Below are 12,637 nucleotides of genomic sequence, written 5' to 3'. Positions count from 1 at the left end.
TGTCTAGGCACTGAATTGAAAAACAAAGGTGGGCAAAGACTGAAGAGGCATATAATCCTTCTACAGTTAATAAGACACTCTCCCAGTAGTCTCATATGGTTATTTTGGCTTCAATCTCATTGTTTAGAACCAGGTCACATAGTCACACTTTACCGTAGGGCAGTTTGGGAAAGAGTATTTTATCTTTTACATCTTTGTAGTCTAGGAAGATGAGGGAGAAAGGGGACATGAATGACTTTTGAGTAAAAAGACTTTGGAGTTGCCACATGACTTTCATCACTGTCAGTAAAAATGAAAGGAAATGGTTTTCACTTATTACAATTAAATACCAACCTCTTTCAGGGAATTTACTGAGTTGTATCCATCTTTGAATCCTCACCATTAGCTTACTGTTTATATAGGAAAGGGTCAAGAAATGTTGGTAAAATGTTGAAAAAGCAAAGATACGATCTCTGAAAACTAGGATGGGTTAATTAAAAAGTCACATGAAACTAGCCTTATTTTCTTGGATAGATTTTCTTATCTGATACTTTGGGGGAACGTGATAGAAATAGAGTATTGAACATAGTCCTGCAACTGAAATTTGTCCACAAATAGAGAAATGTAGATTCAGTAAAAGTTCAGCTCAGTGTTTTAATTTGGGTTTTAAAAACTACTCATAAAAGTTGTTGATGAATAGACCACTAGAATGTTTAGCACCAAGACAACAGAGAGATAGAAAAGTCTTTAGTTTTTCCCTGATATATCGCTAGTGCCTAGAACAGAGTCTATCACATGTAGACATTTAGTAGCTGCCTGTAAAACACTGTCAGCCTGAATTAAAGTTTCTAGACGTACACCATGCATTCTGACCATATCCTTTTTAGGAAGTTTATTGGCAACTTCATAGCATTTTGCAGATTGGATCTGCTCTTGATAATCAAGAGAGATTGTGAATACAATGAATGACATCTTTCAGATCCCCAAAATTCCTGGATGGGTGAATGATTGTCAGAGCACAGTAAGAGAAACTTCAATGAAAATAAATGTGAATTTCTTCCACTTGGCCCCAAACCAGCTGCTCAAGTACATAAATATTGTAAATTATATTATTTCTTTGAGGTGCACCAACCATTGGCAAACTTTGAGCAAACTCCAGAAGATAGTGAAGGACAGGAAAGCCTGGTGTGCTGCAGTCCATGGGGTGGCAAAGAGTCAGACATGATTTATGGACTGAACAACAATGAACAACAACAGAAATTAGAATAAGGAATTACAATGAAAAATGAGAAGAAATTTAATGAAATAGCCTGTTGAAAATGATTGAGTTGTATTAAGAAGTAATGACTCCTTATAACTTCAGTTGTTCAAGGCTGAAAAGGATCATGTCAAGGGATGCTGTGGGAGTACCATGCATGGACAGAAGCTGGAGTGGATAGAAGGCTGGATGGATGATTTTAAGATCCCTTTCATCCTGGAGAAAGAATAGTTCAATTTTAATTTAAATCTAGTTAGAGACTGCCTGAGCTAATAAATTCCTTTAATTCCTATCAGTAGAACCTAAAATATTGTTCTCCATTCTACACTTGATCTCAGCCAAAAGGCCAAGAAGAGATTGTTCTCCATTCTGACTCAACAGGCTCCCCCTTCAGCCTTATATTTTGTATGACAACGGTGTAAGCGTGAGAATCTTGGGCTTAACACACAGTCCTCATACAGATCTCTCCTCTCCTTATTGGCTGGTAAACATACAATCCTAGCACCCTCCTTACTGGCCCTCTGATTTTCTTTCTAGGCAAATGAACGTTAGATAGCATGTATTCATTCATCCAACGAGCATAACGTATCTACTGTATGCCTAGTATAGTTTCGTTGAAGACATTAGCTAAGAGAGCGCTCGTATTCTAATAAGAGGAGAAATACAAAGAAGTAAATAGACAATACAGTTTAGACAGTGGCAAGTTCTATGGAAAAACACACACATACACATACACATACAGAGATTTGTGTCAGCTTTGTCTGAGACGGACATTTTAGGAAATGTCAGAAAGGCTTCTCTGAAATGGTGACATGAGAAGTAAGACCTGAATGATGAGAAGCAGCAGAGCATATAGAACCCAGAATGGCTTGGCCCCTGCTGTCCCCTCACCCCCTTGTTTATTAATTGCTTAATGGAGAGCCCCCGTCATTGACATTGACGATGCCTCGTATCCTACCTCTGCCAGCTCTCTCCACCTCCCCAAGGAGGGCTGAACTCTGGGACTGGCAGGAAGCTCAACAACTTGATGCTCAGGCTCAACCAATCTCTAAATAGAGTTTCCTCCCATTGCTTCGAGAAAGGGCTGAGTCGGGCTCTGTGGCTGGAGGCTGGGTTCCCCGGTGACTTAACCTGGAAGTGAGGGTGAGTCAATTCCCTAAGGGACAGACCTGAAGCAGTGAGAGACAGAAGTCAGGAGACTGGAAGAAACCAGCAGAGAAATTTCCCTTCTTCCTGCAGACAGAATGTTCCCAAATCCAGTGATGATGTAAGTTCTGTCTGGATGAAGTCCTGGTGACCAAGCAACCAGGTATGTTTATTTGTGAGGATGTAGCCATCTCATACTCACCACTTTGAATTTATTTTCCCCTCTTTTTCTGACTCACTTCTCTTTTCCCTTCCTAAACTCCTGGAACTACAATTCTCCATCAAACCTTGGTTTGTAAGGTTTGCCTATGAGTCTGTTTTCTAGGGAACCCGGGCAAAAACAAACATCATGTAAAAATATTAAGGTGGAGACATGGTTTCTCAACTCCATGGAGGTGCTCAGGTCTCTGCCATGAATTCATAGGGACATGCAGGATATTTGAAAATTTCAGGGCAGACAGTGATCAACCTCTGTTAGATACCATGCAACTACCAGCTCCAAGTAGTTGATGGTTTCAATAGTATATCATGCTACATTATTTAAATGACATTATTGTGGCAGAGCTGGTTTTTCAGTGGTTGCTCTGATATGAAGCTAAGTAGTGTCTAACATCAGAGAAGGCAATGGCACCCCACTCCAGTACTCTTGCCTGGAAAATCCCATGGACGGAGGAGCCTGGTAGGCTGCAGTCCATGGGGTCGCTACGAGTCAGACAAGACTGAGTGTCTTCACTTTCACTTTTCACTTTCATGCATTGGAGAAGGAAATGGCAACCCACTCCAGTGTTCTTGCCTGGAGAATCCCAAGGATGGGGGAGCCTGGTGGGCTGCTGTCTATGGGGTCGCACAGAGTTGGACATGACTGAAGTGACTTAGCAGCAGCAGCAGCAGTGTGTAATATGATTCCAAGGTTTGCAAAGTTGTGCTGTGCCCATTACTGTCTCATTAGTAAGTCATTGGGGCTATTTAAGAATGAAATACAAACCTTTTTTACTTTTCAATTTTTATGTATCACTTTTTAAAAATAGCAACTGGAGTTGTTAAGACATAAATACTTATTAAATTGTTAGCACTTAACTACCTAATAAACCTTAATGTTAGGTTCTTCTTTTGGTCTAGAGGTGCCAGGAAAAATAATTTCTGAGATGCTAAAGTGTTCTGTGAACTGAGTAAGTTTGGGAATCTCTGGTGCATTCCAGGCAGCAAAAGTTACAGGTTTAAAGGTGGGAGGCAGGAATAGGCTTACGCATATCAGCTCGACCCTGTAAACTTCCATTTCTTCTTCCCTTTAGTGACAGTATTTTCCAATTAGATTGGTGTTTGAATAACCTAGACCCTAAATGGTGTGTGTATGGTTTACTGGTGTATGTGCATGGTTTATGTGTGTTACTTGCTTTCTTAAAAAAAAAATGATTCTGTGTTATTTCCTGAAAAATCTTAATCACTACATACATTAAAAAATTTTAGATATAATATTCTCTTTATTACTGGCCTTGCAGTCTAAACTCTAAAAATTTTTTTCTTTCTTTAAAATTTCATGCTTGAAGATTTTTTGATCAGACCTAGTATTGGGGAGACTTAAGTTTGGTATCTAAGACTGTGACGATCCCTGTTTTAGAATGAACTAATTAATAACAGAAAGATGAGGTAAAGAGCCCACCTAGAAGGGGCATGGCTTTGGGTCCAGTGATGGAAAAATTTTCTAGGGGAGGTCTGAGATGAGAAGCAGCATATTTCAATATATCCAGAGAAGCTCATTTTCTTGTTTATATACTCAACCTTGGTCAAAATCATACACTTTTTTTGGATACATTTTGAAATGCCAACATCAATTTCCTTTCTTGTGATTAGAGTGCTTTTGACCTATGCCCGCAGATTCCACTTTTCAGAGTCAAGGTAACTGAGAAGTTGAATGAATAATTATAAAGTTGCTTAGTGACCATTGAAAAACAAAAAGGAAAATAAGTTGTTTAAAAAGATAACTGCTATTTTAAGTAATTTCTCAGAAGGCCACCCCTCAACAAGAATTCATTTGCCTTATGCTGGAATAATTCCTTATTTGGAATTATGCTTCTCAGATGTAGGTTTCTCTCTCTCAGTCTTAAATTCAAGTGAATGTTCAATGATCTTTTTTAATTTACCCTATTTTCCTTTATATAGTAGCCCATCTTTGTTGATAGACTCTTTAAACATGCAAATACACACCTGATTGGTACAGATGGCTTTCCTGTTAGCCTGGGAGACAGTCAGCCTCCTGTTGGTATGTATTTATTTAATCAGGCAAAACTCAAAATTCTAGCTAAGGTCACTCAACTCTGAGAGATTATCACTATTTTTTTTTTAATGTATCTTTCCTTAAATCTTATATCTGTAGCTATTTTCTCTTTTTCTGTAAATGGTAGCATGCTCAGTACTCTGAACCCTGGTTATTCTTTTTAGTTATATTTTTGAGATTGTTTTTTATCAATATCTCATCAGTTTGCCTTATCCCTCTTAATGGCCGCAGAGAATGCTATTATTTGGATGAATGATAATTTAGGTAATTAGTCCTATACTAGCAAACATTTCCAGAGAAGGCAATGGCACCCCACTCCAGTCCTCTTGCCTGGAAAATCCCGTGGACGGAGGAGCCTGGTAGGCTGCAGTCCATGGGGTTGCTAAGAGTCAGACATGACTGAGCAACTTCACTTTCACTTTTCACTTTCATGCATGGAGAAATGGCAACCCACTCCAGTGTTCTTGCCTGGAGAATCCCAGGGACGGGGGAGCCTGGTGGGCTGCCGTCTATGGGGTCACACAGAGTCAGACACGACTGAAGCGACTTAGCAGCAGCAGCAAACATTTCAGTTATTTTTAGTATTAAATTTTTAGTGTATACTTTCAAGGATATCAGACAGCAAATTCCTAAAGCATAATTGCTAGGTTAATTAGGCTGGTGTTTCAAATATTGATGGGTATTTCCAATTCCCCTCAGAAAGACTATACCAACAATTTGAGAAAGTGTTGGTTTTCCTACCCCATCAACTAATTTATCATCTATTTTCAAATTGTTTATTCTAAAAATGGCATATTATTATAGTTTAAAATTGAGTTTATTTTTACTTTTAATTTAAAAGTTTTAAAATTAAAGCATAACTGATTTACAATGTTGTACCAATCTCTTTGCCATGAAGAGAAGTTATTCAGCTATACACATATAGACAGTCTTTTTTCTTTCCATTATGGTTTATCACTGGATATTGAATATAGTTCCCTGGGCTATACAGTAGTAACTTGTGTTTATCCATCTTATATATAACAGTTTACATCTGCTAATCCCACACTCCCAGTCCTTCCCTTCATCACCTCCTTCCCTTTGGCAACCACAACTCTGTTCTCTATGTCTGTGAATTTGTTTCCGTTTTGTAGATATGTTCACTTGTGCCCTATTTTAGATTCCACATATAAGTGATATCATATAGTATTTATCTTTTTCTGACTTACTTCACTTAGTATGATGATCACCAATTGCATCCATGTTGCTGTAAATGGCATTATTTTGTTCTTTTTTATTGTATGTATGTACCATATCTTCTTGATCCATTCATCTGTCAATGGACACTTGGGTTGTTTACATGTAGTTAGCTAGGCTAATATGAGGGATGGGAGGAGTTTGGAAAAGGAGGCAGTGGACCCATACATGCAAAGATGGGAGCAGAGAGAGCCTCAGGGATGGCTACATGGTGGAGTTCAGATTGGCACTATCAGGACACAGTGGATGGGAAGTGGGCAGGGCTGGCACGCCACCCACTAATGTGGCCTTGAAAATCAGGGAAGGGCTTGTTTGAATTTGGTCCTAATGACAATATGATGTAATTGGAAGACTTTTAGGTAGAGAATAACATAACAGAAGTACCTGGGGGGTTGAGCTAGAGACTTGTTTAGAGGAGGTATGGAGAGCAGTTAGGAAGCTGTCTAGTAATTCAGATAAGATGATGTTTTCTCAGTGTTAGCCATACACCAGATAGTCACGGATCTTATTTAACATGTCTGTTGAAGCACCTACTATGCCTCAGTCTCCTCTAAAGATGGGGCATGCTGCATTGGGTGAGGCGGGGTGGCAGTGGGGTGGGGGGCGAAGACCTACAACCAGGCAGCCTGGGTATAATAATTCCTGGTTCTGCCCATGTCTAGTTGCATAAGCCTGAGCAATGGGGTAGGTACTCACATTCAAGGGTTACTGTGAAAAGTACAGAAATAGGCAAGTGAAGTGCTTGGCACAATATTTGTCATGAAAATGAGGGCTTAATAACCACTAGCTGTTTTTTAAATTATTTTTATTACCTTTCCTTATGCCACTATGGAAAAGCCCTGACCCTGACTTATTATAATGTACATATGAAGAGATACAGAATGTGGCACTTGAGAGAGATTTGAGAAATCTTATTCGATCTAATTCTAGTCATGAGAAATAAAAAGAAAAAAGAATCAAGCAACTTGCTTGGAGTCGTGCAACACTGACCTGAAATTCGTCACTGGTCTAATTCTCTCATTGCCCGTCTGTATTTTGGTTACTCCACTTAGCCTTGGGTATGCATCTTCCCCGTGTTTATTGACAGCAGTGATTCTTGTGTGGAAATCCCTAATTTGGAAAACTGTCTCACACACTTCGTAGCACATCATTCAAACCTCATAGAGTTTCTGATAATGTTTAGAAACAAAAACAAGAGACCGCCGGGCAATTAAATCTGCAGAGCCTGCGAGCTTGGCTTTGTTCGGCAGCAGGGTCCGGAGAGGTTGGAAGCCCCCCTTCCGGCGGCCGATCCTCTCCTCCCCGCTCTGCCGCCCGCAGCAGCACCAGCGCTCGGTCCTCACTCTGCCTCCTGGTTCTCTCGGTGTTTCTACTTCGCTGAGTGGCCTGTGATCCGATTCAGTCTATGAACAGCTCTTTAGGAAGATCTTTCTATGTGTAAGGAAGGCTCTAGGCTGGGGGATTTAGGGATGAGGGGATCCCAGCCCTTGTCCTGAGAGAGGAGGCAGGATTGTCGCCTGTATGTTAAACTTACCTCCTCCTCATCCCTAATTTACCCTGCGCACGAATTCTCTCCCAGGTTCGCACAGACCACGCGCGCGTTGCATTCCCCACAAGGTTTCCCGCGTAGGACGGCTTCTGCAGGGCTCCGCCGTGCAGGGTCGGGCAGCGGCGGTGGGAAGAATGCCGTCCCGGACATCGGACGTCAGGCCTGGGGACGGGGACCAAGGTGGGCGCTAGCGCTCCCGGGCCGGCAGCCCGGGCAGGGCACCCCTCCCCTCCTGGTCTCCGTTTCCTCGTGTAATAACCAGGGCGCGGCACGCCGTCCTCCGAGTTTCCCTTCGGAGCCCTCCTCTCCTGCTGCCCCTGTCTGCGCGCCCAGCCGGGCAGCTCCTCACCCCGCCCCCCTCAGCCCCCCGCCCTCCGTCCATCTCTCCGGCCACCCGACGCCTCAGGGCGGAGTTCAGGTGCGGCCGTGGCAGGTGCTCCGGATTTCGGAAAAGGCCAGAGGGGCGGGAGGGCGCGGGTGTGCAGCGGGGAGGGTGAGGGGAGGTGGAGGGAGGTGGCCTCTGATTGGTCGGGGAGGGGGAGTGGAGGCACGGAGTTTCCCACAATGCCCCGGTGCGGGGCCGCCGCGGATGGATGCTGCGGGAAGGGGCTGCCATTTGCCGCCCCTGCCAGCGGCGCGCGGACCTGCTCGCTCTCCTGCGGTGGCAGCAGCCGTCAGCGCCGTCCGCCGGCCCGGCCTCTGCAGCGGCGGCGCCTCGGCTCCCTCCGCGGCCGCCGGAGCGGTCGCCATGAACCCCAGCTCCTCGGCGGGAGAGGAGAAGGGGGCGACGGGCGGCAGCAGCAGCAGCGGAAGCGGCGCCGGGAGCTGCTGCCTGGGCGCCGAGGGCGGCGCGGACCCGAGGGGCGCGGGGGCAGCGGCGGCCGCTGCCCTGGAAGAGCCCGGGGCCGCCGGCCCGAAAGAGAAGGACGAGGCACTGGAGGAGAAGCTGCGGAACTTAACTTTCCGGAAGCAGGTCTCTTACAGGTAGGCGCGCGAGCCTGGGCAACCGGGAGGCAGGTGCCTCTGCGGGGCGCGAGACCGACTCTACGCCCTCGGAGAGGCGCTTCTTCGGACTGGGGGCATCTCTCGCGCGCGCTCTTTCTGTCTCTCTCTCTGCTTCTTCCTCCCCGTTCTGGGCTGTGTGTTCACTTCCCATCCCATCTTTCTGGGCTGGAGGGAAGCTACGTCTGCCAGGTTTCCCCTCCGGAACTGGAGAGAAGACTGGTTCCCTGAGGTCAGAACAACAATAAAAATGCGTCTCTGTGTGTGTGTGTGAGGGGGTGCACACACAGGTGCTGGCTTTCTTAAGAGAGGTCCTCGAAGTTGTCCCTAAGCCTGGGTCATCTTCACCCACTCCCCCTTCATTCCTGATTTCACTGAGTGAACCTTTGGCACAGAGTTGATACTTGAGATCACAGACGGGCAGAAAAGAACAGCGCTCTACACTGGAGAGAAATCCTTATGGAAGTTGGTCTTGCTGCGTTGAGAATCTCTGTACGTACGCAACTGGTTCCCATTGGGGGGGAGGGTCACATGTACACGTACTCTCTCCCTCTCTCTCGGGTGTGCCCAGAAGGACGACCTGGGGAGCCTGTTGGTACGCAAGGGGTGAGGGCAAGAATGGGGCCATGCTTGTGCCCAGCATGGGTGTGTATTTGCAAGACAAGGACAGTGTGGAATAAATGCCCCCCAAATGATACTTTAAAAGACTACCCCACATTGTGTCAGGAGTCACAGATAAGAAAGGAGGATTCAGTAAGTTCTGTTCTCTGCCCTTTGCACTCCCCCATCCCAGGCAAGAATAAAGATATTGATATGTTTGGAGAGTTTGGGAGACTACCCTTACTGCTTGTTAATCTTAAAAGTTGAGGTGATAAACAAGCATAGAATTGCAAAGATGTTCACTTGCTCGGGCTCAGAGTATTTCTTGAAAAGAAAGCAAGGGACCCTCCTCATTTTGAATTAGCAGTCCTCTCCAGAAACCCATATAAAGTACTAAGGCTGTTACACCATGTGCTGTTATGTAAGCAAAAGCAGATGACAGAGGTGTGTGGGTTTATGAGGATGTGTGTTGTATTTCTGGGGGCATGTGTGTGAATCACCGGGATCCCCACGGGCATCGCCTGGACTGGAGGACCCGGTCACTAGGGCATGTGCTCTGTCTAAGTATTTAGTCCTTGCAACTCCAAAACCACCTTCCTGGGGTAAGTGTTGCTCCCCTGTCCCTCAAGGGCATTTTGTTCACTGTGCATTGAGGGAGTTTCCCACCTGACTTGCTCTTTTAGTTTCTCACGTAGATCAGGATAAAATGGATCTTTCTCTTGATATTTTTGGTTTCTAAAAATAGACAAGTGGTGGAGAGTGAGGCACCTCTGAGGAGGTAGGCTAGGACACAGGCAGTTCTACTTCCTAGCTAGGATGGTTTGTCTGGCCCTGAGGGGACCAGGGACTGCATTCAGCCTAATTTAGGAATTGTGAGTTGGAGGCTGTGGGGTGGTTGATTACATGAAACATATTGTGTGTCTGGGCTCCTGGGCCCAGAATCATTCCTGTGTTATTGGTATTCATCATCTGACTCCTCCTGGGTTGCAAAGCCAGAGTTTGCAAGGGAAATCATTTCAGCTTGCCTCTTGGCAGGAGTCATTCCTTGAGCCTCTCTCTCTTGGAGAAGAGTACTGTGTGGGACTGTGGCTTTCTGGGTTGCATGCTCACACATACATGTGTATGGGTGTTCACAGGCAAACACAGACGTAGACCCAGACAGTGTTTTTTTCTGTAGGGAAAGAATAAGACTGCATCTGCCTTACAGTCCACAGAAGTGGCTTCTGCCTTGTAAACATCATTTTTCCTTTTTAATAAAGCTTCACAGTCTCCAATTCAGGAAGCCTCCTGTATCAGCATCACCTCAGGAGGCTGCTTAAAGATGCCCACCACCCCACACTTTCAAAATCAAACTCTCCGTGGGTGGGCATTTTTAATAGGCTCCTCAGGTGATGTGTACACACACTAATATCTGAAGACTGCTGCTTTGTGTTCCCCCCTCTACCAGAGGCAAGCAATTGATCTTTAAACTCATAATCCATGCTCAGCCAAACATGGCTTGCAGTCCCAAAACCAGAGGAAAGACAGAGAAGGTTAGGTGTTTCATCAGCATGTGTTTGTGCTGGTAACCTGGAGAGTGTCTCTATTTTGATGATGATGAGGATTTTTTTTTTTTTTTTTTTTTAGATACATGGTGAATGGGTGGTGAATGGTGTACCTATTCATCATGGAAGCCATTTATACTGGACTCAGAATGGCAACCCACTCCAGTATTCTTGCCTGGAGAATCCCAGGGACAGGGGAGCCTGGTGGGCTGCCGTCTATGGGGTCGCACAGAGTTGGACATGACTGAATCGACTTAGCAGCAGCAGCAGATGTAGCTAGGCCTGGCCGTTTCACTGGTGGGTTGATGAATGGTCTGTAAGAAAAGAGACTTTGACTGAAGTTGAGCATTGGCTCCTCACTGAGGACCAACCACATCACCTCACTTCTGGGGGGGAGGGACCCAAGGACGGTGACTGGAGAAAGATAATGGATGGGGGTCAAGAACACCTCACAGAATGGAATCTAAGTGAAAGGGTTGAGTTAGGGTGTGGAATATGGCCACGGTGTTAGGGGGATCAGTTGAGGTGGAGAAGAAGAGATTTGCAGGTGGTCAAAAATAAATATCTTTTGAAGAACATGGATGTTTACAGAATGACACGACAGGAGAGAAGAAGGGGGCTAGGGGAGAGGGTGTGTGTGTGCGAGTGTGTAGGGGGTCTCATCTGCTCCTTCTGTTGCTAAGGAACATATAAGCTAGGGTTTAAAAATAAATGAGGAGTGGGTGGGCATATGCAATGACTCCTGTCTTTTTAGGAACCAGAGCCCTTTGCAAAAAACCTTTAAATAACCATTTCTGGAGGCAGATTATTCATTTTGCTTGACTTTTACTTTGTTAAGTAAAATAAACTCCTTTCTATACCCCTCGATTTCCCCTCATTATCTTCTCTTTCTTTTTTTGGGAACCTTTTTTCCCATGAGAATTTTTCCTTTATTTCACATTCTGCTCCCCTAGAGCAAATAGTCTCTGTAGACCATAAAGCTGAAGGCTTTAGAAGGCAGTGCAAGTGAGCTGGTACTTTTCTGTTAAAATTACTACTTCCTTTTTCTTTGCAAATTATGGTGCTGCAACAGATACATATGTGCCAATGACTATATAATGTGTAGGAACTGCTTTTTTAACCACTGTAAGAGTTCCCATTTAAGTCAGTAAAACAACAAAAAAACTCTTGTAGAAACACACAGGGGAGGGGAAGGAGAGGTAGCTGATGTTCACTGTCGGCTGTGTACCAGGAATGGCACTAAATTTGTCCTGTTGTTCAGTCGCTCAGTTGTGTCCAACTCTTTGCGACCCCATGTCAGGCTTCCCTGTCTTTCACTGTCGGCTAGAGTGTGCTCAGACTCTTGTCCACTGAGTCAATGATGCCATCCAACGATCTCATGTTCTGTCTTACTTACTCTTCATGACAGTCATGATGTGATTATTCAGTTCAGTTCAATGGCACTGTCATGTCTGACTTTTTGCAACCTCAGGGACTGCAACATGCCAGGCTTCCCTGTCCATCACCAGCTCCCGGAGCCTACTCAAATTCATGTCTGTCAAGTCGGTTATGCCAGCCAACCATCTCATCCTCTGTCATCCCCTTCTCCTCCTGCCCTCAATCTTTCCCAGCATCAGGGTCTTTTTAAATGAGTCAGTTCTTTGCATAAGTTGGCCAAAGGATTGGAGTTTCAGCTTTAGCATCAGTCCTTCCAATGAATATTCAGGACTGATTTCCTTTAGGATGGACTGGTTGGATCTCCTTGCAGTCCGAGGGACTCTCAAGAGTCTTCTCCAACACCACAGTTCAAAAGCATCAATTCTTTGGTGCTCAGCTTTCTTTATAGTCCAACTCTCACATCCATATATGACTACTGGGAAAACCATAGCTTTGACTAGATGGACCTTTTTGGCAAAGTAATGTCTCTGCTTTTTAGTATGCTGCCTAGGTTGGTCAGAGCTTTTCTTCCAAGGAGCAAGCGTCTTTTAATTTCATGGCTGCAGTCACCATCTGTGGTGATTTTAGAGTCCCCCAAAATAAAGTCTCTCACTATTTCCATTGTTTCTCCA

The 12,637-nt window shown here is 44.7% G+C and overlaps 1 protein-coding gene across 9 annotated transcripts in view; it reads left to right on the top strand.

Annotated features, from left to right (window-relative positions):
* The first annotated feature begins 8,017 nt into the window (after positions 1-8,017).
* The window catches only part of DGKI (diacylglycerol kinase iota), a 489,355-nt gene continuing 484,735 nt past the window's right edge, over positions 8,018-12,637 (top strand). For all 9 annotated transcript variants that reach the window (XR_006334812.1, XM_043871570.1, XM_043871568.1 and 6 more), the window contains exon 1: positions 8,018-8,427. Coding sequence is in view for 8 of the 9 variants with exons in the window: in XM_043871570.1 (XP_043727505.1) it covers positions 8,033-8,427 (395 nt within the window). In the remaining variant the exon portion in view is untranslated. The remainder of the gene's footprint in view (positions 8,428-12,637) is intronic.

Source organism: Cervus elaphus, chromosome 18, assembly GCF_910594005.1.
Source record: "Cervus elaphus chromosome 18, mCerEla1.1, whole genome shotgun sequence".
NCBI lineage: Eukaryota > Metazoa > Chordata > Mammalia > Artiodactyla > Cervidae > Cervus > Cervus elaphus.
This window is presented reverse-complemented; position numbering and strand designations above follow the sequence as displayed.